Source organism: Arabidopsis lyrata (assembly GCF_000004255.2).
Source record: "Arabidopsis lyrata subsp. lyrata unplaced genomic scaffold ARALYscaffold_2, whole genome shotgun sequence".
In the NCBI taxonomy this organism is placed as follows: Eukaryota; Viridiplantae; Streptophyta; class Magnoliopsida; order Brassicales; family Brassicaceae; genus Arabidopsis; species Arabidopsis lyrata.
Genome location: NW_003302554.1, coordinates 3,143,012 through 3,163,605, shown reverse-complemented (window position 1 = coordinate 3,163,605; position 20,594 = coordinate 3,143,012). Strand labels below are relative to the sequence as shown.

The 20,594-nt window shown below is 33.4% G+C and overlaps 1 protein-coding gene, 1 long non-coding RNA gene and 1 pseudogene across 18 annotated transcripts; all 3 read right to left on the bottom strand.

Annotated features, from left to right (window-relative positions):
- Positions 1–4,230: 4,230 nt before the first annotated feature.
- On the bottom strand, positions 4,231–6,261 carry LOC9322681 (annotated as a pseudogene).
- A 648-nt stretch (positions 6,262–6,909) lies between these two features.
- LOC9322680 (phosphatidylinositol 3-kinase VPS34) lies at positions 6,910–11,975 on the bottom strand. Of its 3 annotated transcripts, XM_021034929.1 has the most exons (18): positions 11,902–11,975; positions 11,663–11,811; positions 11,359–11,455; positions 11,149–11,245; positions 10,892–11,050; positions 10,583–10,792; positions 10,274–10,452; positions 9,954–10,101; positions 9,777–9,872; positions 9,523–9,658; positions 9,292–9,413; positions 8,643–8,834; positions 8,350–8,520; positions 8,138–8,275; positions 7,867–8,021; positions 7,613–7,756; positions 7,371–7,518; positions 6,910–7,258 (listed from the first exon to the last, which is right to left on the bottom strand). In XM_021034929.1, exons 2-18 carry the CDS (start codon positions 11,772–11,774, stop codon positions 7,121–7,123), a joined length of 2,442 nt encoding a protein of 813 aa, XP_020890588.1. In that variant the 5' UTR covers positions 11,775–11,811; positions 11,902–11,975; the 3' UTR covers positions 6,910–7,120. The 3 variants fall into 3 exon arrangements, with proteins under 3 accessions (XP_020890588.1, XP_020890587.1, XP_020890589.1); XM_021034928.1 differs by having other exon boundaries at positions 11,663–11,965; XM_021034930.1 differs by having other exon boundaries at positions 11,149–11,231; positions 11,663–11,950.
- A 322-nt stretch (positions 11,976–12,297) lies between these two features.
- On the bottom strand, positions 12,298–19,178 carry LOC9324205. Of its 15 annotated transcripts, none has more exons than XR_002328937.1 (19): positions 18,959–19,178; positions 18,462–18,565; positions 17,201–18,357; positions 17,035–17,104; positions 16,807–16,859; positions 16,640–16,716; positions 16,455–16,537; positions 16,299–16,362; positions 15,972–16,041; positions 15,661–15,879; positions 15,307–15,575; positions 15,164–15,191; positions 14,736–15,036; positions 14,284–14,638; positions 14,123–14,191; positions 13,897–14,022; positions 13,724–13,790; positions 13,531–13,623; positions 12,298–13,447 (listed from the first exon to the last, which is right to left on the bottom strand). It is a non-coding gene; the product is annotated as an uncharacterized LOC9324205 (long non-coding RNA). The 15 variants fall into 15 exon arrangements; XR_002328936.1 differs by having other exon boundaries at positions 14,123–14,372; positions 14,475–14,638; XR_002328941.1 differs by having other exon boundaries at positions 14,123–14,638; positions 15,307–15,377; positions 15,465–15,575.
- Between the last annotated feature and the right edge of the window lie 1,416 nt (positions 19,179–20,594).

Below are 20,594 nucleotides of genomic sequence, written 5' to 3'. Positions count from 1 at the left end.
AATGCTGAGTTTAATTTGAAAAATTTAGAGAAAAAAAAAAACAAAGTACACCAAAATAGAGTCTAACACAATTCAAATCTAATTTTGGGATCTCTTGCAACACATCCTCTAGTTTGTCGTTGCTCTGTGTCTTTCCTGTCGAGCATTGGTTATGAACAATGCAGTCGATGGTTTTTAGAAGAGAAGACGGAGAGAGTGGTTGTCTTTATACTCCATGACGTCTTATTATTTTTCTCTCTGCATAGTATTATACTTTTTTCTCAAGAAAGTTTATGAAATCAATGAGAGTACCTCGTTGAATAAGAGACATGTCGGTATTTTATGTCATTTCATTTGTTGAATTGATGAAGAAACATTTGTAACAAAAGTTATATCAAAGGTTAGTAGCTAATATGCTCGGTTGCAATTATATCAAAGAGAATAGAATCGACTGAATAGCATATATGCCTAAAATATTAAAGGTTAGTCCAGATTTAAAAAAAATATATGATGATTTTTGAAACGAGATTTCATAGTTAAAAAATAAAATAAAAATGAAAATATTTGTAGTTTCTACGAGTGTGACTCGTATAATATATAAAAAAAGAAAAGAAATAAAAAGAAAACAAAAATAAAAAGTATAAAAATTTGTATTACCCTTTTACATTACTTTCTGATGAATTAGGAAGAAACAAAATTCTTCCGTCTTCTACTTAATTAGTAAAATTTTAAGTATAAAATAGAAAGTATAAAATAGAAGAATTCTTCTTAACTTTTCTTCTATATAATATTACCAGTCACATCCTATGAGTATTTGGTTTTATGCGGCTTTTGCCAAAAGAATTTATTCCCTCTGTTCCAAATTATAGGATGTTTTAGTATTTTTTCTTTGTTTCATTTTATAAGATTTTCCCAGATTTCTATGTATATTTATGTTTATTTAGTATGTTATGATCATTTAAATTCTGCAGTCCTTTTTTCTATTAGCTGAATTCCTATAAAAAAGTAAATATTAATTATTTTTTAATCTTTGTGTTTTTACACAAAACATTTTATAAAATGAGAGAATATAAAATAGAAGGAAATGTGTATTTTAGATCGAACACAAACAAAAGCGTTGGTATTAGAGTCTTTATCAGGTGACCTTTTATGTCTTTTTTTAATTAACAAATGAAACAATGTGTCCAAATTCCACAATTATATTGTTATTTTACGTAAATGCTATTGTCGGATTGGTGGGTCTTATTAGACTACTATTATTTAATGTCGGTTGGCTCTTCTAATGTATTTTATTTATAATTGACTTATAGTCGTCGTCCACGTAGTTCTTTAGATTTTATATTTCTAAGAAAAAAATACATATTAAAAGGGTAAAAATATAACGGTTGAATATATACGATCTATCCCAATTTTATTCCTCACACGATTTACTTACACTTTTAATATTTTTGTGTTTTAACCAAAAAAAATTATCATTATTCACTAAACATCATAAAATCTACGTAATTCGATATATGTGAAATACCATATTTTGTTTAATAAACTGATAACCACGTTTTATTGAACTGTGATTACTGTTTTTGATTCGAATTGATTTGATATGATCCGAATACCCTAAGATTTGATTTGATTTGATCCAGAAGGTCTTTGTCAATTTTAATTTCCAAATCTTGTAGACCATTGTCGAATTTTTGATAATTGTTAAGCAACTAACCATCGAGAAATTTATATCATCCAACAATAATAACACATCATATATTTCACAAAAAGTCTTAAAACCAGTTTCCTAATAATATTATAAGAGATTTATCTTAGAGAGACCATTCAAATATTTTATACTAGTTCTTAGAAAGAAACTGAAAAATAACAATAAAATTTGTTTTCGTATGTAAAAAAGCTTTGAGAGACTCCTTTGCTTACAACATCATCAATTAATCTCTCACAAAATTAGTGCCTGTTTTCGATCATGACCTTGATTTTTTTTTTTTCACTGGTAAAGTCATGACCTTGATATTCAAAGGGAGAATATTGTAAAATCTACCACATTCCAATAACTGTCATTCAAAATCTACCACATTCTCAAAAAGTTTTCAAAATCTACCATATTCCAATAGCACATGCGGAATTGTGGACCAAAATACTCCTGATTGGGACAGAGTCTGTGTCAGAGACAGAGACAGTTTCGTCCGGCGCTTCCAAAGAAGGAGCATGTCTGCAATAAATGCTGCACGTCTACATTTGCTAGATAATTGAATTTAATTACTCTCTCTATCCCAATATATAAGATGTTTTAGGCCTTTTTATTTGTTCCATTATATAAGATGTTCTCTACTTTCGGTGCATGATTTATATTAGTTTAATAGTTTTTAATTATTTTAATCATGCAGTATCTTCTTCTATTGGTTAAACTTTTATAAATGAGAAAACATTTATTGTTTCTTAATCTCAGTGCTTTTAGTCCAAAATAAAATGGAACAAAGAGAGTAATAAAAATGATAATAGAGTAGGGTTAGACCATTAATTGCTTTTTTAATATATCAGATAAAAGAGGAGACAAGTTCAGATCGAATGAGTAATAATAGAATGAGATCGGAGACAAATTCATATCGAATGAGTAATAGAATTAGATCGGAGACAAGTTCAAATAGAATGGGTAATAGAATTAGATCGGGGACAAGTCAAATCGAATGTGTAATAATATAATTAGATCAAAAATTGAGCGTGATGATTTTTATCATCCAATTTTCTTGATTGTCCATCGCCAGATGGTGTAGTTTTGCCCGCCAGATTTACTCGGGGACAACTGGAATAGAATTAGATCGAGGACAAGTTCAGATCGAATGGGTAATAGAATTAGATCGATGACAAGTCCAGATCGAATGTGTAATAGAATTAGATCGGGGATAAGTTTAGATCGAATGAGTAATAGAATTAGATCGGAGACAAGTTCATATTGAATGAGTAATAGAATTAGATCGGAGACAATTTTAGATGGAATGGGTAATAGAATTAGATCAATAATTGAGCGTAATGATTTTTATCATCCAATTCTCTTCACTGTCCATCGCCAGATGATGTAGTTTTGCCCGCCAGAGATCTGGATTTACTCGGGGACAACTGGATCTTTCTGTTATTCTGCAATAGAAGGAAAAAAATTCAATAATCTGGGCAGGTGAAGACAATAATAATGCTCAACTAATCTGTGGACCAAAAAACGATGGTGAAAAATCTAAATAAAATTCGAAACCCTTAAATGAGAACAATTGGTGGACAAGATGTGGGATTCATGATAATAGAGCTGATGAAATCGGGGACAAGATCTATACGTAACAGAGAATTTCCAATCGGAGACAAGATCTAGAGACAAAAACGAAAGTTAATTGTTTAGTCTCAGGAAATTAAATATTTGTCGGTTAAAGCGCACATGTCTCGAGGGAGGAGAGATAAATAGGGAAGCGAAATGGTACAAAGACGTCAAATCTGAGGGCAAATTAGTAACTTCAAATACTAAATGTGGTAGTAGTTGAAAAAAGTTATGAATGTAGTAGATTTTGAAAGAAATTGAAAAAAAGTGGCATTTGTCGTAGTTATTCCTATTAATGGAAAAAATCTCTTTAAAATGGTAAAATAATTGGAACTTTGTTTTCTACCTATCGACACCCTTCAATTGAAAAATATTATAACGAAAGATAAATAAATAATTTGGACCCTACACATTGGCATCACGTATAACACGCGTTTAGGGTTTATATGGTATGGCCAGTGGCCACTTACCATTTTATTATTTTATTGGTGGATAAAATTTATTCTTTTCATTTTTTAATCGAGACCGGAAAATTTCATACCAAAATGGCAAAACATATACAATCGAATTTGAAGCGTTTGTAGTAAACAATCATGATTAACATTACAAAGGGAGACTCAAAATAGGATTCCTCAATCCCTTGATAGAAAGTAAGGGTAGTTTTGCTTACGAAATGGCACTACCTTGCAGCAAAACCTCTCAACCAAATGATTAAACATAAAAATTGAGTTCAATTTGTACTTCTATTTATATAAATGGTGGAGATATAAAATCCCTTTTGACTTTTTAATGAAACCCGTTTTTTATTAGAGTGTACAAGTTATACATATTTAGCAAATCTAAACTAACGAACAAAGTAAATAAATTAGAGCATCAAAGCATATTTGATAATGATCTCGTCGTTGTTCACTACACTTTACATTTGCATTATATAGAGGTTCTTATTCTTCAATTAAATCAATTAATTATCATCTATTTTTTTTTAATAGACGGATTAGCAAACAGAAAAAGGTTGAATCTATCGATAAACAGAGAGGTATTGGCCGTAAAAGAAAGAGGAGAATACAAACTTGATTAAGATGAATCTTAAAACACTCTTGCCAAAACAAATCCTTTTAACGAGGTTTTAACAAAGATAATGTTTCTCTCGAAATCTGATCTCACAAAATTCAAGCCTGCCATCAAGAAAACATAGAACAACATCAAATATGACCACAAAATGACTGCAAACTTTGGTTATGAATGACTGCCATCTAGAATGTGCTTACTTTGTTAGCAATGTTGTTGGAGAGCCAGTCCAGACCTTCGTACGTGCTCTGGATGTACCTGAAGAGAAAAATCGAACAGTGTTGGTTCTCTGGTTTGAGAGAACCGACTAAATAGCAAAGCTAAACAACAAAGATATTGATACTCACCAGTGACGTTGCCGGAGAGAGTGGAGTCCAAGCTTATCAGTTATTTCAGCAGCATTCATTGCGTTTGGAAGATCCTGTTTGTTGGCAAACACAAGCAGTACTGCATCATCCTGCAAGACACAAGCATTAATCAGAGTCAGACAAGTCTGTTTAGAATAGCGGTAATAGTTCAGTTTCTTAATCGTATTCTATATCATAAAAGTGTAGCACCAGCTTAATCAAAAGAAAGGTTGTATAAAGAATCGGGTGTAATTTTGTGAGTTTAGGGATATAAGTGAAGAGTAGTTAAGCTACCTCGTTTAACGTCCTGTGAAGTTCATCTCTTGGTTCAACAACTCGATCTCTCTATCATTGCTATCCACCACAAAAATCAGACCTTGAGTGTTCTGGAAGTAGTGCCTCCACAAAGGACGGATCTGTAAGAGAAAACAAGTGAGCACATGTTGTTTCAGGGAGATTCATAGAAAGTAACAGATGATAATAGAAACCTTATCTTGACCCCCAACATCCCACACCGTGAAACTGATATTTTTGTATTCAACTGTCTCCACATTAAAACCCTGTAAAAAAAAATCATTCATCAAGTCTCTCACTCACTAAGAATGCTAATCAAATTTGAAACGAGAGCATAAGCAATGCAAGTGATGATCGGGCAGAAGAAATGATTATTTTGTGTAAAGAAGACTGACCAATGGTGGGGATGGTGGTGACAATCGATCTCACCGAGCTTGAGCTTGTACAAAATGGTGGTCTTACCAGCAGCATCAAGACCAACCAACCATAAGGATGCGCATCTCCTTCTTGGCAAAAAGCCCATTTTTGTTTTTTTCTTCAGCTACTATATTGATCCCTATATATATATGCAAACCTCATTTCTTGCATGAAAATCAAAATCTAAGTCAACAAAAATCATCCCAAGATCAATCGTCTGCCAAATTGAAAAAAATTCAACACACAAGCTATATATATTATCAATCGTTATATATATGATTTGTGATCCACAGAATCAAGGGGCAAAATTTGAGATTTCAATTACAGAAAAATCAACGGTCAGCAAGAAAACGAAGCCAGAAACAAAATGATTGATCAGGATTTCAATGTCACCATGGAATCATCTGGAAACAAGCTAACTACAGAATTATGAGAACCAGATAACTGCAGATTCGATATATCTCGATCAACTTCACATTCCACAAGAGGTTGTTGATCTTACCTTTCCAACTTTGATGCCAAGGGATCTGAACGAGAGAGAGAGAGAGAGAGAGCGAAGATCAACGCGCATATTTCACTACCACGAAAATTCTTGGGCAATTTCGCAAATACAGTTTGGAGCAATTTCGTACATCGTGAAAGTTTTTGGGGCAAATTCGTAAATAACGACAGTTATGGGGCAATTTCGTAAATACCGATAGTTTTGGGACAATTTCGTAAATATCATAAAGTTGTGGGGCAAATTCGTAAATAACTATAGTTATGGGGCAAATTCGTAAATATCATAAGTCATGGGGCAGTTTTGTAATTACCAATAGTTCTTGGGGCAATTTCGTAAATACCGATAGTCATGGGGTAATTTTGTAAATATCATAAAGTTGTGGGCCAAATTCGTAAATAACGATAGTTATGGGGCAAATTCGTAAATACCATAAAGTTGTGGGGCAAATTCATAAATAACGATAGTTGTGGGGCAAATTCGTAAATATCATAAGTTGTGGGGCAATTTCGTAAATACCGATAGTTTTGGGGCAATTTCGTAAATACCGACAGCTATGGGGCAATTTCGTAAATATCATAAAGTTGTGGGGCAAATTCGTAAATAGCGATAGTTATGGGGCAAATTCGTAAATATCAGAAGTCGTGGGGCAATTTTGTAATTACCGATAGTTATGGGGCAATTTCGTAAATACCGATAGTTATGGGGCAATTTCGTAAATATCATTAGTCATGGGGCAATTTTGTAAATACCATAAAGTTGTGCGGCAAATTCGTAAATAACGATAGTTATGGGGCAAATTCGTAAATATCATAAGTCATGGGGCAATTTTGTAAATACCATAAAGTTGTGGGGCAAATTCGTAAATAGCATAAGTCGTGGGGCAATTTTGTAATTACCAATAGCTATGGGGCAATTTCGTAAATACCGATAGTTTTGGGGCAATTTCGTAATTAAAAAAAAAAGAAAAATGAAGAAGCAGATCAAAATAAATCTGAGACTTCAGATCAAAATATGGCATAAAAAAATCAGATTCCAGAAGGTCATAAAAAGCTAAAAAGATCAGGAATCGTTCAGATCAAACTTCCGTAAATGAATGAAGATAAAAACGTAGCTAGCGTTTAAGAGAGAGTGTCCATAATCTAGTTTCAACATTAGCGAGACTGATTATTTACAGATATAGTTTTCACAGCAGATAATAAAGCCAAGGGTTCAACGCCAGTATTGAGCCCATCTGTGTATGGTTTCAACCATTTGCGGGAACAGCGCACTTACGCTTTCATTAATCAGGTCTTGAAAGAAATGGATGCATGCTTCGTCATCCATGTCAAGCCTAAACTTTTCCTGGAGCTGAATAAAAAAGACACCATTTACGAGATAATAAGGAACAAAGCAAGAGCCAATCCGGTTGGAGAAGAATAGTGGGTTTCATGTGGTTTAGGTGAAAGTGAAAGAAACTTACTTTGAGAATGCCCTTTTCCGGGTCTGAAGCTATATCGGGAATAGTTGAACCCGCCATGAGATGAAACAGATTCAAAATAAGGTTGCTCGATTTCCGGAGAATGTTGTAGGCTTCGCAACAGTAGGATTTGAACCTTGTGTAGTATTGGCTGCAACACAGAAATACAGAGTAGCCAACATTTCAAGTCTTATGCTGTTACTCTCAGAGCAAAATATTCATGGAATTATATCAAATCCAGGTACCTTTCTGCTCCGCCCATGGCTTCCACCATTTCTTTGCAGAGTTTCATAGGTGGAGGGAATGGTTTAGGATCTCTACCGAGAATAAAAGCGAAATCAACGTGGAAAAGACGACCATCATCTGTAAGGAGGAGGTTGTCCAGGTGTCTACATATCAAAAACAGGCCATCATCACAATTTACCTCAAAGGTTTATAAAGCATGAAAATTGGAAAAAACTTTTTATACACTACCACGGGATCATGTTTTGCACCATACCTGTCTCCAATCCCAAGTATATATGTGATCACAGAATAGCCTGCACAGCTTTTTATAAATGTATCCAGACAAGTGGCTGTTATCCCGAAAGGCGCATGCTCATCAGGATGAAACTTCTGCAGATAACTTGTTATGCTTCGGTGCTCTGAGAGAATCTGAACATGCAAAGGCACATATCATAGGATAACGAGATTATTTACTCTCAAAATTATAAGAGAGGGTCGAAACTACAAAGGCATGGGGGCAATGGGTTTAGGCACTGATACTGTACCTGAGCCAAAGAACGGGATGGTATGAATTCCAACATTCCTTCATCATGTCCAGTTGCTAACACCTTATAAGGCGTTAGGCACAGATCAAGATTTTCCAGCTTAAGTAATCTATCCATGAGCCAAACCATTTGAACAACCTATGGAGTAAATTAAAAAAATCACAACATACACAAAAAATACAGATACTATGAAGTAATGAACCTAAATATACCAGTTGGTCCTGCCGGAGATCATCTCCCTTCTTAAATATTAATTTGCAACTTCCTTCTTCTGGTGTTCGGAATGTAAGGCGCAGAGGATGCAATGCACTTTTAAAGAGTGTTGATTCTCCTGCCACAATCCCCTTTATGAGAACATTAGGGGTAAGCGGTGATCGAATAGGCTGAAAGAAAAAAAAAATCCAAAAATTAATACAAAAGGGTTTGAGAAACTTGACTCAGACATTCTTGGATAAACATCACATTTAAAGGTATTAGTTACCCAATTAAACCATAAAGAAAGTACCTCTTCAAAGTAGGTAAGTTCGCTAAGGAGTCCACCTAATAGCTGCCTGAGCTTCTCAATTTTTTTCTGGGTGTTTCCACGTACATTCCTCACTTCTCGTGTAATGGAACATAACTGAGCAGTCAATTCTGTTTGGCGCACCAAACTCTGCCACAATTGATATCCATCTTCGCCGTTAACACCAGGTGGCAGCTGACATCAAAGCAAATATCAGTCTAGATCAGCTAAACAGATCTCACTTGATGTAGAAAGCAACTCAATTCCTTGTCTCAAGAATTACAACGTAAGGTGGTATACTGTAGCTACACAACCCTGCATAACAACGTAAGGTGGTATACTGTAGCTACACAACCCTGCATAAGTAGCTTCAGCAGTTTGTTTATCATTCTTGGACAACCACTAACTCCTCTAACTAAAAGTAAGGACTATCGTATTATATTCACTGCATCATACACTAGCTTTTCAACAGACAAAAATCCGAACAACCTGACACTGTTAACATCGAATACATATCCCAGGTTCAAAAGGTTTGCAATCTGACTTTACAAAAAAAGCAGAGGCAGGAGGAAGATTGATCTATGTATTTAACTAATCTTAAGTGAAAAGAAAACAGGGAAAGAAAAGGGGTATATAGAGATTAGGTCCACACCTTGATTATATTCTCCTCAAGTAACTCATATGTGCTGTAAAATCGCTTGGCATAGACATGGTCATGAAGTTCCACAGCAACATACCAACGAAGAAAACTGGCCAACTCAATATTCTGTAATGCTAGAATTTTGAACGAAATGTAATGGAAGTCAGGCAATGTAACAAATATATAAACCAGTTTTACATAGAAAACTCAACATGATTTCATGTCTAGATGTTCAGCACATACCCCGCTGTACAAGGAATTGAGAAAGACAAGATCTATCGGAGCGTTCAAAACGGAGAGCCTGAACCAGTTGAAGCAAGTAACATTGAAGCTCTTCATCGTCAGCTCTTTCCAGGACACTCACAGCATAAGCTCGAACCTATCAGTAGGTGTAGTGAAGAATTAGCCTACATTTAAGTATACCAAGATGACAGACTAGCAGATCGAGTGGAGAATTAGAAGAGTAGAAGAAAAGTAAAATTGGACACTCGTAGTACCTCTTCACTCTCAAATAGAGGAGACAATAGCTCCAAAGCATCACATACATCTATCATTTCCCATTTGTACATCAGTTGAATTGCTTGCTTTGCTTCCTGGCAACATGGGAAGCTCATGCAACATGAAAAAAATAAAAACCATGAAAATAGATCTACACGTAAAAGATGTACACGTACCTGAACATCACTCCACTCCACACAGCGAAGAAACTTTGTTAGAGCTCTCTTTTCAGACATTAGAGAGAAACGAAACTTCCAAAGAAGTTGTCTTTCATCTCCACTCAATGTCCTTGTTGGCGGATATTTCAAAACTCTTTGTATGGACCTTTAAAAAAGAAAAAAGAAAACAAGAATACATCACTTAACCATGAGACTGTATGCGACTATATATCATAATAATATATGATTATGAAGTGACAGGAAACTGTTTCCCTGAAGAATGCCAACTCCAATTCAACCCAAAAAAAAAATTCATTCCAACAGAGTTCCACACTTACTTCCGCTCGATATTACTTGGCTTTAGATCCCTGTCGATAATGCCGCGATCCAAGCTCCTTGCCAGCTTTAGTTGTTTGTTCTCTGAAGGATTAGTCTTTCCCAGTTCTGTATCCCAGACGGTAACAAATTCATTTGTTGAACCTATTGGGGCAGTTATGAACAAATTGGCTCCAGACTCCTTGAAATCAAAAGCAGAGAGACATAAATCCACTGGTCATTTCAATATTGCAAGACATACATGGAGACATTTTTATATTTGAATATATAAAAAAGGTCACAGACAGATCTAATTGCAGTAAATATTGCACCTGAAATACAACTCGATGTTCAAAACTACAGAAATCAATAACCACGAACAGATGTGAGCTTCCATGTTTGGAGCTTTCTTGATCCTTGATAGTATCCAAGGATTTCAACATAAGTCGATCCAGCCAATCAATGCTTTGGATCTGCCCCCTCTCATACTTATTCATGAGCTTCTCTAAACGCTCTAGCTCTCCGCGCTCATGCCGTGGAACCTAGAGTATGGAAAAGTTACAGATAACCCAAGAAAAAGCAAGTCAGCATCAAGAACAATATTTCGGATGATATATCTAGAGTTGAGACGTATCAGAAACCTTTCCAGGAGTAGAGGTTGGAAATGAACCATCCGCTTCTTTCCCCTGCCAGAGCCTGAGCTTCTGCTTTCCTGATTTCATTTGCATCTTGCTGTTAAATAGAAGGACTGTTGCCCCACCAATCAGTCCCTCAGTTTTACCACACGAAACATCATATACCTGGTATGAGCAAAAACTTTTCGATAAGCAGAGAAAGGAGGAAGTAACTAGGCGAGAAGGTACCATAAAAGAAGCAATAAGGCCATAGATATGTTTACTGTAATCGCAAGTTGTGAATGGGCAGTCAAGTCCCGATATTTAGAACTGAGAGTGATGAGTTCGTTCCAGCAGTATGGAGGTCCTGTAGTTTTCAATCTGGAATTAAGAACAGAGCTCCATGAAACATAAAGCACTTCTACAAGAGTCATCAACATCATCTAAACACAACACAACACTATAGGGAATAAAAATTTATGAGAAAAAGAAACCTTGTTCTCATGGGAAGGCCAAAAGGAGCTCCATCAATATACAATGCACACTCAATGTAAAGCTCAGGTTTTTTCTCCTCTGCGACGGAGACAACTCCTAAAACACACACACACACACAAATAAAACCAACTCATCTCAAGAACTGAACCAATTTGCAGTAATAAGCCAATTCCGACATAAATTCTTAAATTTCACACACCAATTAACAAAACAAGTTCCCATTACACCAAAATTAGGGATTAAGAGAATCAATTAAAGTTTCTTTCAATCGGTAATTGTGGGAGATCAAAATCTTTTGAGTACCGGAATCAGAAGATTTCTTGACGGGGAGGTTTCCGTCAAGCTTCTCTATACGAAAAGTGACGGGCGAATTGATATCGCAGGAGAGGAAGAAACGAAACTCGTTCGCACCCATGTGTGACTTAGAGGATCAAAATTAGGGCTTTTCTCATCTGAGGAAAAGTGGAATCAATTGATTTAGAGAATCGGAAACTTGAAATTCGAATTCGTAAAATATGTGTTTGAGTCGTCGAGAGGAGTACTTGACCGGAGATCATCAGCTTTAATTTGTTCCCAAGTCTTAACGCAGACGACGGCTCCGGGAAAATTTTACCATAAATTATAGAAAATTAATAAAATTTATTTTAAACCTTAGAAAAAAAAAAATACAAATGTCGACAAAAACTTTATAAAATCCTTAAAATGTTAAATCTTTTTTTTTTTTGGCAAATAACAAATTTTATTTGTAACTTTTAATAGAATGTAAATCCTCTATTTTTAGTTATTTATTTTTTTGTTGAGCTAACGTTACAATTGTGTATGTGTGTAGTTTAAATTTTAGAAAAATTGGTTGATTTGTAATTTTTTTTATCACAAAAATAGAAACAATTAATCTGTTGTTTGATAGAGTATTCTTTGCTATTTGTGAGCTAAAAACATAGTCAATTAAATCTTATTTATTTCAATATAAACAAATAATCGTTCGTACATAATGTCATCGAATCTAGAATTCTTACATGATCATATTACAAATTTATACTCCTACAAAATCTCTCAAGTCTCTATTGCTGCTGAAAATAGTAAGCATAAGGAATAAAAGAAAGATGTAAAAGTATATAACAATGCTAGTCGTAATAACTTTTTTAAAAGATTAAATAAAATTCAAAATTCATGTTGGACAGTAGGGAGGTAGTGTGTGAATAAGTTAATAATACTTATCGCAATAAATTAACAAAAAAAAAGTAATAAATACTAGTTATATATAAAATCTATGTTAGACATATAGTTAGACTCACACAATAAAATCAAATAAGAAATTAAGAAAGCAAGTTACAGGAGTATGCAAGTTCAACATATATAGCAAAGAAACAAACAATACATAAAGCAAAGAAACAAGCCACATCAGAGAAGAAGCAAGAAATGAACTAAACAGAGAAGTCAACAATGCAGAGAAGCAAGCAATGTGCACTAAACAAAGAAGCAAAGAACAAGCAATGCCTTAAGCAGAAGTATTAATAAAAGCAAATAAGATAGAAAGTAAACAAGTTAAGCAGGTAAGAAAGCAATCAAGGAAAGAAAAAAGTAATGAAGTAAATAAAAGAAGGAAAGAATAAACAACTTAACAAATTAAGCATTTATGCAAAGAAGCAATAAACAAAGCAAATATTCAAAGAAGCATATATGCATGAATATTTATGTATGTGTTTGCATGAACATATGTATGTATGTATGTATGTATGTATGTATGTGTGTGTATGCATGGAATATGTTCAAAGATTCAAGAGATAGACCGAGCTCACACTATCAAATGAAATCAAGGAGATTATTGTTAAAGTATTTGGGTGTCAAATATTATACCGTCGAAGGCGTAATCCGATCGTAGTACCTATATGTAGAACTTTTTCGTTTACGCGTTAGACACATTGGCTTTGAAATCTAATACTTCATAACAACAAAAGGGACTAAATTCAAACTATTAGAGAAAAATTGAAGACTAAATAGAATAAAGAGATTGAAGACATACCTGGAAGAAGTATTAAAGTTAAGAGACTAGAGGATCTCTAGAAGTTGTCTGCCAAACATTTTGATCTGCAAAATATGGGAATACATTATGTGCTTCTAATTTGAAAACACATCATAAGCATAGGTTTCAGTCTTTTCAATTGAATTACCTTCCACAAATTGATTTCGGGCTCCTAACTCTTGACTTTTCTCTGTTACTTCAGTTGTCTTATTTTTAAAGTTATATAATGGGGATCTTTGTGCTACATGTTCAAAAAGTAGCATCAGCTTCAATGTGGATATGAAATAGTTTTAACATCTAAGTCTGAGAATTTGTTTGAGATGAATAAAATGACAACTTACACAGTGGTTTGGATAGGCGTAGCAAGTGTTAATCAAAGATGCAAGCTCTTCCAGCAATTTCCACTTTCTGGCCAATGACAGTGCATGTAAACTCATAATCCTTTGTTGGTTTAGTTCGATTGGCCTCACTATATATAAATTAAGACAAGTTTAAATTGTAATACCTTCCTTACCTGATTTAGTATATGTAATTTTGGTTGTAGACAAGTGATCATCGCAGATAAGACTATATGCCCATTGATTTCCAGGACTTGATCATCACAGGGTGGAGATAAAATAGTTTATCCTAAAATAAGAAACTGAATATAGACACAAAACATAAAAACAGACAAGAAATGTAACTTATTACAAAAGAAAAAAACAAAAGATTAAGTAAAAGAAAAAATTGAAAACACATACCTGCGAGAAAGGGTCCAACTTAAGAATCTTGAAGATGGAACTCTAGACGTTGTCTCTTTTGTTATGGACCTGCAAATAATTGCATACACTATGTGATTGTAATTTAAGAACAAATAAAATTTTAATAGTTTACATATAACTTCAAAACCGTTGTAATCAACCTCTATGTCGTTTTCTACTGAATTAACTTTTTTTTCTTCTATGTAGCATCGTGTTCAATTTTTAGAGCTATGGAGTGTAGTATTTTAAGCTGCAAATCGTACAACAACATTCAAATAGGTTTCACCAATGTATTTCTGGATATAAAATAATTTCACATATGCAGAAATTTGTACAGATGACCATAAATTACCAGTACGAAAAATGAATCGAAGACCCATACATGGGTATTAAAGATTGCCTTGCTACCAAATGGTATGCAGAGGTTGTTATCAATGACACCTTACAAATGGTATGCAGAGGTTTTTCACGGATTCCTAACCACCTTGGTATCCCAACAATCCTAGCTCCTCGACACTGTTTACAAGTTCCGGAAACAAATGATAACCATTTTTCTGGTTTAGAGCGTCTGAACCAACTTTTTATTGTTCAAGACATGTTTAAGTAACAATACCTTATTTGACAGGATGATCAAAAGAAGTTAACTGCAGACAAGACAGACATTCAGTTTTGGTGCATCATCGAGTGGAGATCCTGCATTTCAATGTTTACTTCAACTGTTTTCACTTAAAAATTGTTAGATTAATCGAAAGATACATGATCAATTCTGAGTGCTTTAAGTAGAGCATGAGTAGAGCAAATACTTTCCAAGTAACCAATATAAATAACATAATTACCATTGACAACGTACCCAAATATACCAGCTTTATGCAATTCATTTGAATTTTATGTACATCTATCTTGGGAGCATAAACCTATATACCAAAAATCAGAAACGTAAAGATTGGAATCATATATTTAAATAACAAAACCAAAAGAATGATATATAACAAAAATAAAAAACGATTTTCTGCACACGTTCATTTTCAGAAATGACCTTACCATCACTACCATAGTTTAGATATGACACCTACAATGAGAAAGAACACACAAAAACGAGATTGTTAATAAATTTAATTTGGATATAGAAATCTCACTTGTTAACATAAGTAAAGATGTGACAAAGTTTCGAAAAAACTACTTACGAGATTAATAGGTATGTGGCAAAGATCGTTTGAGATGATCCACCATCATCATAGTTTGGGCATATTAACACCTAATATGAGAAAGAAAAAACATATAGGAAATGATTAATAACTTTAGGTTTGATATGCAAATAACGCTGTGAAAAAGTATCGGAGACATTTTTTACGACACATATACAAAACAGATATATATGTGACCAGATCCTTCTAGACAAATTAGATCTGTCTTGTAGCTTATCAAAACTTATGTCACCTTCCTCTTTACAATCCTAAAACAGTTTGAGAAACTGGTTAACAAATACTCTAACAGTGTCGCAGATTGATTTGAAGTTGCATTTAAGCAAAGGAAATTACTTTTGAGTAAGAACATGTCTTGATTTGTTATTGTATTGAGCAGTATTTGCAAGTTGTGAAGCAAGTATACCTGAAAAGCATAAAGACAGTAATGGGTTAGATTAAGTAAAAGAAAGAGACTAAGACTAAATAAATAAAAAAGAGATTGAAGACATATCTAGAAGAATTAAACTTAAGAAATTAGATGATCTATAGAGGTTATCTTCCAAACATTTTGATCTGCAAAAGATGGGAATACATTATGTCCTTCTGATTTGAGAACACATCAAAATCATCAAAACGACTGTTTCAGTTTTTTTCTATTGAATTACCTTCCATTGATTGGTATGCTGCACCAATTCTTGACTTTTCTCTGTAACTTCAACTAACCTATTTTCAGAGCTACATAATGGTTACGCTACAAAAGTTTAACATCAAGACGACCCATCACTAATGAGATTACGGAAAAAACGAATAGTTTATGTCTGAGAATTGTTTGAGATGAATAAAACGACAACTTACAAAGTGGTTTGCAGAGGTGTAGCATCAGTTTCAATGTGGATATGAAATAGTTTAACATCATTAATACTAAGATTACAAAAAAATGAATAGTCTTATGTCTGAGAATTTGTTTGAGATGAAAAAAAATGATAACTTACAAAGTGGTTTGCATAGCGTGTTACTCAAAGACGCAAGCTCTTCCAGCAATTTCCACTTTCTAGCCTATAACAGTACATGTAAACTCATAATCCTTTGTTGGTTTCTTTTGATTGGACTCACTATATATAGATTAAGACAAGTTTAAACTGCAATACCTTCCTAATCTGATTCGGTATATGTCCATTGCGGATAGACTATATGTCCATTGCTTTCCAGGACCTAATCCTAAGATAAGCAACTGAAAGTAGACACAAACCATAAAAGCAGACAAAGAGAATGTAACTTACTACAAAATAAAAAATGGAAGATTTAAGTAAAAGAAAAAAGTGAAGACAAATACCTGCGAGAAAGGGTCCAACTTAAGACGCTTGAAGATGGAACTCTAGACGTTCTCTTTTTTGATGGACCTGTGAATAACTGCATATACTATGTGATTATGATTTAAGAACATATCAAAAGATTATTATTTACAAATAACTTCAAAACCATTGTAGTCAAACTTTTTACCTTCTATGTAACATTGTGTCCCTTTTCAGAGCTATTGATTGTAGTGCTTTAAGCTGCAAATCGTACAACAACATACAAATAGGTTTTACAAATGTATTTCTAGTTATAAAACAGTTTAACATCTGCACAGATTTATACAAATTAACATTATGAAAAATGAATTGAAGACCCAAGCATGTGTATTAAAGATTGTGTTTCTACCTTGATTTTAATAATATGGCAACTTACAAGTGGTACGCAAAGGTTTTGCGTGGATTCCTAGCCACCTTGTTTTCCCAACAATCCTTGTTCTTTGACACTGTTTACAAGTTCCAAAAAACGAATGATAAAACTTTTTCTAGTTTAGTTCGTCTGGCCCAACTTTTTTGTTCAAGCAAAGATTAAGTAGTAATACCAAATTTGAATGAATAATTGAAAGATGGTTATTGCCGATAAGACAGTCCATTCAGTTTTGGTACATCACCGAGTGGAGATCCTGCATTTCAGTGATTGTTTTCACTTAAAAACTGTTAGATTAATCAAAGATACATGATCAATGTAAACAAGTGGTCACCATGAAAAGAAAATAAGGAAAAAGTCAATGAAGAAAGTAAGCAAATTAAGTAAGGAACCATGAAAGAAAATAAGGAAACAAGTAAGAAAATAATCAACAAATCAAGGAAGCAAGTAATGAAAGCACATAACTCAGCAAGGAACAAGGAATTAAGGAAGAGAACAAGAAAAGCAAACAAGCACACACACACACACACATGCAACCAAGGAAAACAGAATATAAATAAACAACAAAGTAAGGTAGTAATATAAGAAGATAGGAACTGAGCTATGACTTTTAAAAAAAAAAAAAAGGGAAGCAAGCAAGAAAGAAAGTGAGGAAGCAAGCAGGGAAGTATACTAGGAATCAAGGAACAAGTAATAAAGCACACAACTCAGCAAGGAACAAGAAATCAAGGAAGAGAAAGAAAGCAGACAACCAAGGCAGGAAGCAAACACACGCAACTAAATAAACAGTAAATTGAGAAGCATGTAATTGAAGAAGCTTGCAACGAAGCCAAGTAAGAAAGAAAGAAAGCAAGCACAAAGGAAGCTAGTAAGGTATCAATAAATAAGCAAACAAGCAGACAAAGAATGAAGAAAGCAAGTAGATAAATAATGAAAGATGGAACTAAGAGTGAATTTATACAAGTAATCAAGTATGCAAACATGTATGCATATATGTATGAATGTAGATGTATGTGCATGTATATATGTATATGCATTCTTTATGTGTTGGAGAAGAACCTATATAACATTCTCTTGTTTCTGAGATATGTCACATAAGACTATGAAATTTGTTGCTGCAAAAGAAACGAGACACAACATCAACCTGTAGAAACAAACTCAAAAGACCAAGAAGAAGAAGAGGATTGAAGAGAACATACCGTGAATAAATAAATAAAAGACAAAAACTGACATGACAAATTTTGGTACGAATTCTGATAGGTCCATGTCCTGTCCACCGCCTGAATGATTTCTAAAAGCTTTGTGATCAACTTCGTAGCTTTCTTGGTACAACTACGAACCAAAATTCCCAGAAGACAATTGAACAAATTGATTTTGGAAAGAAAAAAAAAAATTGTATGGGTAACATTCAGCGAGAAAGAAGCACAAAATTGTACCTTTTTCATGGTGGTGAATAGATATGTAGTTATCGGAGGATGCGTCCATAGAAGCGAGTAGCGGAAATTTAGGGTTTGTCCCCAAACATCAGAATTACTTTTTTCTGCATAGAAATTCAAGCCGCTATATAAAAATTAGAGGAATTCAATCAATACCCAAGTTTGCATAACATTAGGGTTTCTAAACAGCCATAAATCAACATGAATCACTTCGATTCTCGCTATGTTTATGTTATGACTTATGACTATAGAAACGATCAACGAAAATACAACTACAATCCCTAATTTATCAATCAATTGTTATCGGCACTGAAATCTAAAACAAACCCAGATCAAGAGACTAAAAGCGATTCAAAATCTTGAAAATAGACAAGACAAAAACGAAATTACAGAGAGAAATCACACGAGATTTGAGAGAATACCCAAAGAATTTGAATACTCTTCCAAAAAGTCTTTCATACAAAGAAACCAAAAGAAGATTTGGATTAGAAACATACTGTTCATGAAGCGAGAGAAGAAGACCCAAGCGCTCTTCGAAATTCGAACGGCTATTTTTCGTTTTCTTCTTTCAACTTTATATTTATAATGGCTCAATTTTATTCCGTTAAATTTAATTAAATGTGTATATGATACCGAAGATTTCAAAATTTGAAAAGCAAAAAGCCCAAAACGAGAAGGCCCATTCCAAGAATAAAACTCCACGAGGGCGATTAGTCGGTGCTATATCTTTTTTTTTTTTCTTTTGAATTTATCAATTTGTTACAACTTTGACAAGCAATTTTCCTCTAAACAGACTTTTAGATCCTTTTTCTTTAACAGCCTACATATTCTATTTTTTATTTTAAAAGTTTTTAATTTTTAATAGACTTGACATGCATTATGGACATATTTAAATTGTATAAAAAATTATCTTTTCATAATAGGCTTAACATGCATTATGGATATATCTTTTATTTAATTGACTATAAACGCTAAATTATCTCAATTTATGGAAATATTCTCAAAATGTCAAGCAAAAAAAGTATTAGTAGCATTTGAGAACCCATCTTATTATATAAAGTATGGTTTTCAAAGTTAATAACTCATATGATCGTGACACGTGTCAAATCTATCGATCTTAGATTTTGACACGTGTAAAACAAAATTTTCCTTTTTAAAATAAAAAAAAAAAGATAATTGAAAGTAATTACAAATTTAAATAATTTTAAAAATGTAAAATTAATTATAAGAATAATGCTTTTTACCACTACCTCTAAAAATCTCCATAAATTAAAATAAACAATCTAAATATACTACAAGTATATTAAAATTATCATAAAGAATCATATATTGATCTTACATATTCTTTACCGCAAACGAAAATTCCAATAAACAATAGAAAATGTTATTTTAAATCATCACGTATTTCAAATTAGGAAAATAAATTAAAAGTCATAATGCAAAACTTTAAATTAAATCAAGATACATGTCACAATCTAAAATCATAGGGCAGTTTGCCTTTGTCCCCCTGTAATATAGCATTTCAACTAGGTGCCCCTATATTTTTAGCCTCTTTCTCGTTCCCCATAAACCACATATATTCTTCTCAATTCTACCCAATCTTATATAATTCCGTCTAATTAACCAAAATCAATTAAGCGTCACAAATATGGTTTAAAATCGATAAATCGCGTTTTAAAATCGATTATCCTTGATTAAACCGTTGACCCGACCAAGATCTATTAATCCGAATTGAACCTTCTTTTGAAAAAGAGGGTTCGATTTGTGGTTTATTAAAACCCTAAACAAAATCAATTTTGGGGAAAAAGCTAGGTTCAATTATAAAACGCGAGAAAAGCAATAAACAAGTTATCCACGCTATATAAGAAACAGAGAAAAGCAGAGTATAAACAATAAGATCTCGAATCTTGAGATCAATAAAGAACGCTCTGTTAGCTATGCCTTTTGTTACAATTTCAAACGGTACCTGATATTATCAAACGTGACTAATTGCTTCGATTTACTTTTACTCAATGAACGTCGTCTCAATGGTTTTTGATGTATTACAAAACGTGAATTTGTAGTGTGGTGTATATTTAGCATAACATTATATCAAGTTAATTTTAAAGTTAGTATAAAAATATTTTGTGATTT

Bases quoted from the DNA above. Each gene is read 5' to 3' on its own strand.
- LOC9322680 (XM_021034929.1), bottom strand. From the start codon at position 11,774: ATGGGTGCGAACGAGTTTCGTTTCTTCCTCTCCTGCGATATCAATTCG. The intron at 8,835-9,291 runs GTGTGGACCTAA...CTTTGATGTCAG, and splicing joins TTGAGGAGAATATAATCAAG to CTGCCACCTGGTGTTAACGG. The intron at 8,521-8,642 runs GTACTTTCTTTA...TTTTTCTTTCAG, and splicing joins AACTTACCTACTTTGAAGAG to CCTATTCGATCACCGCTTAC.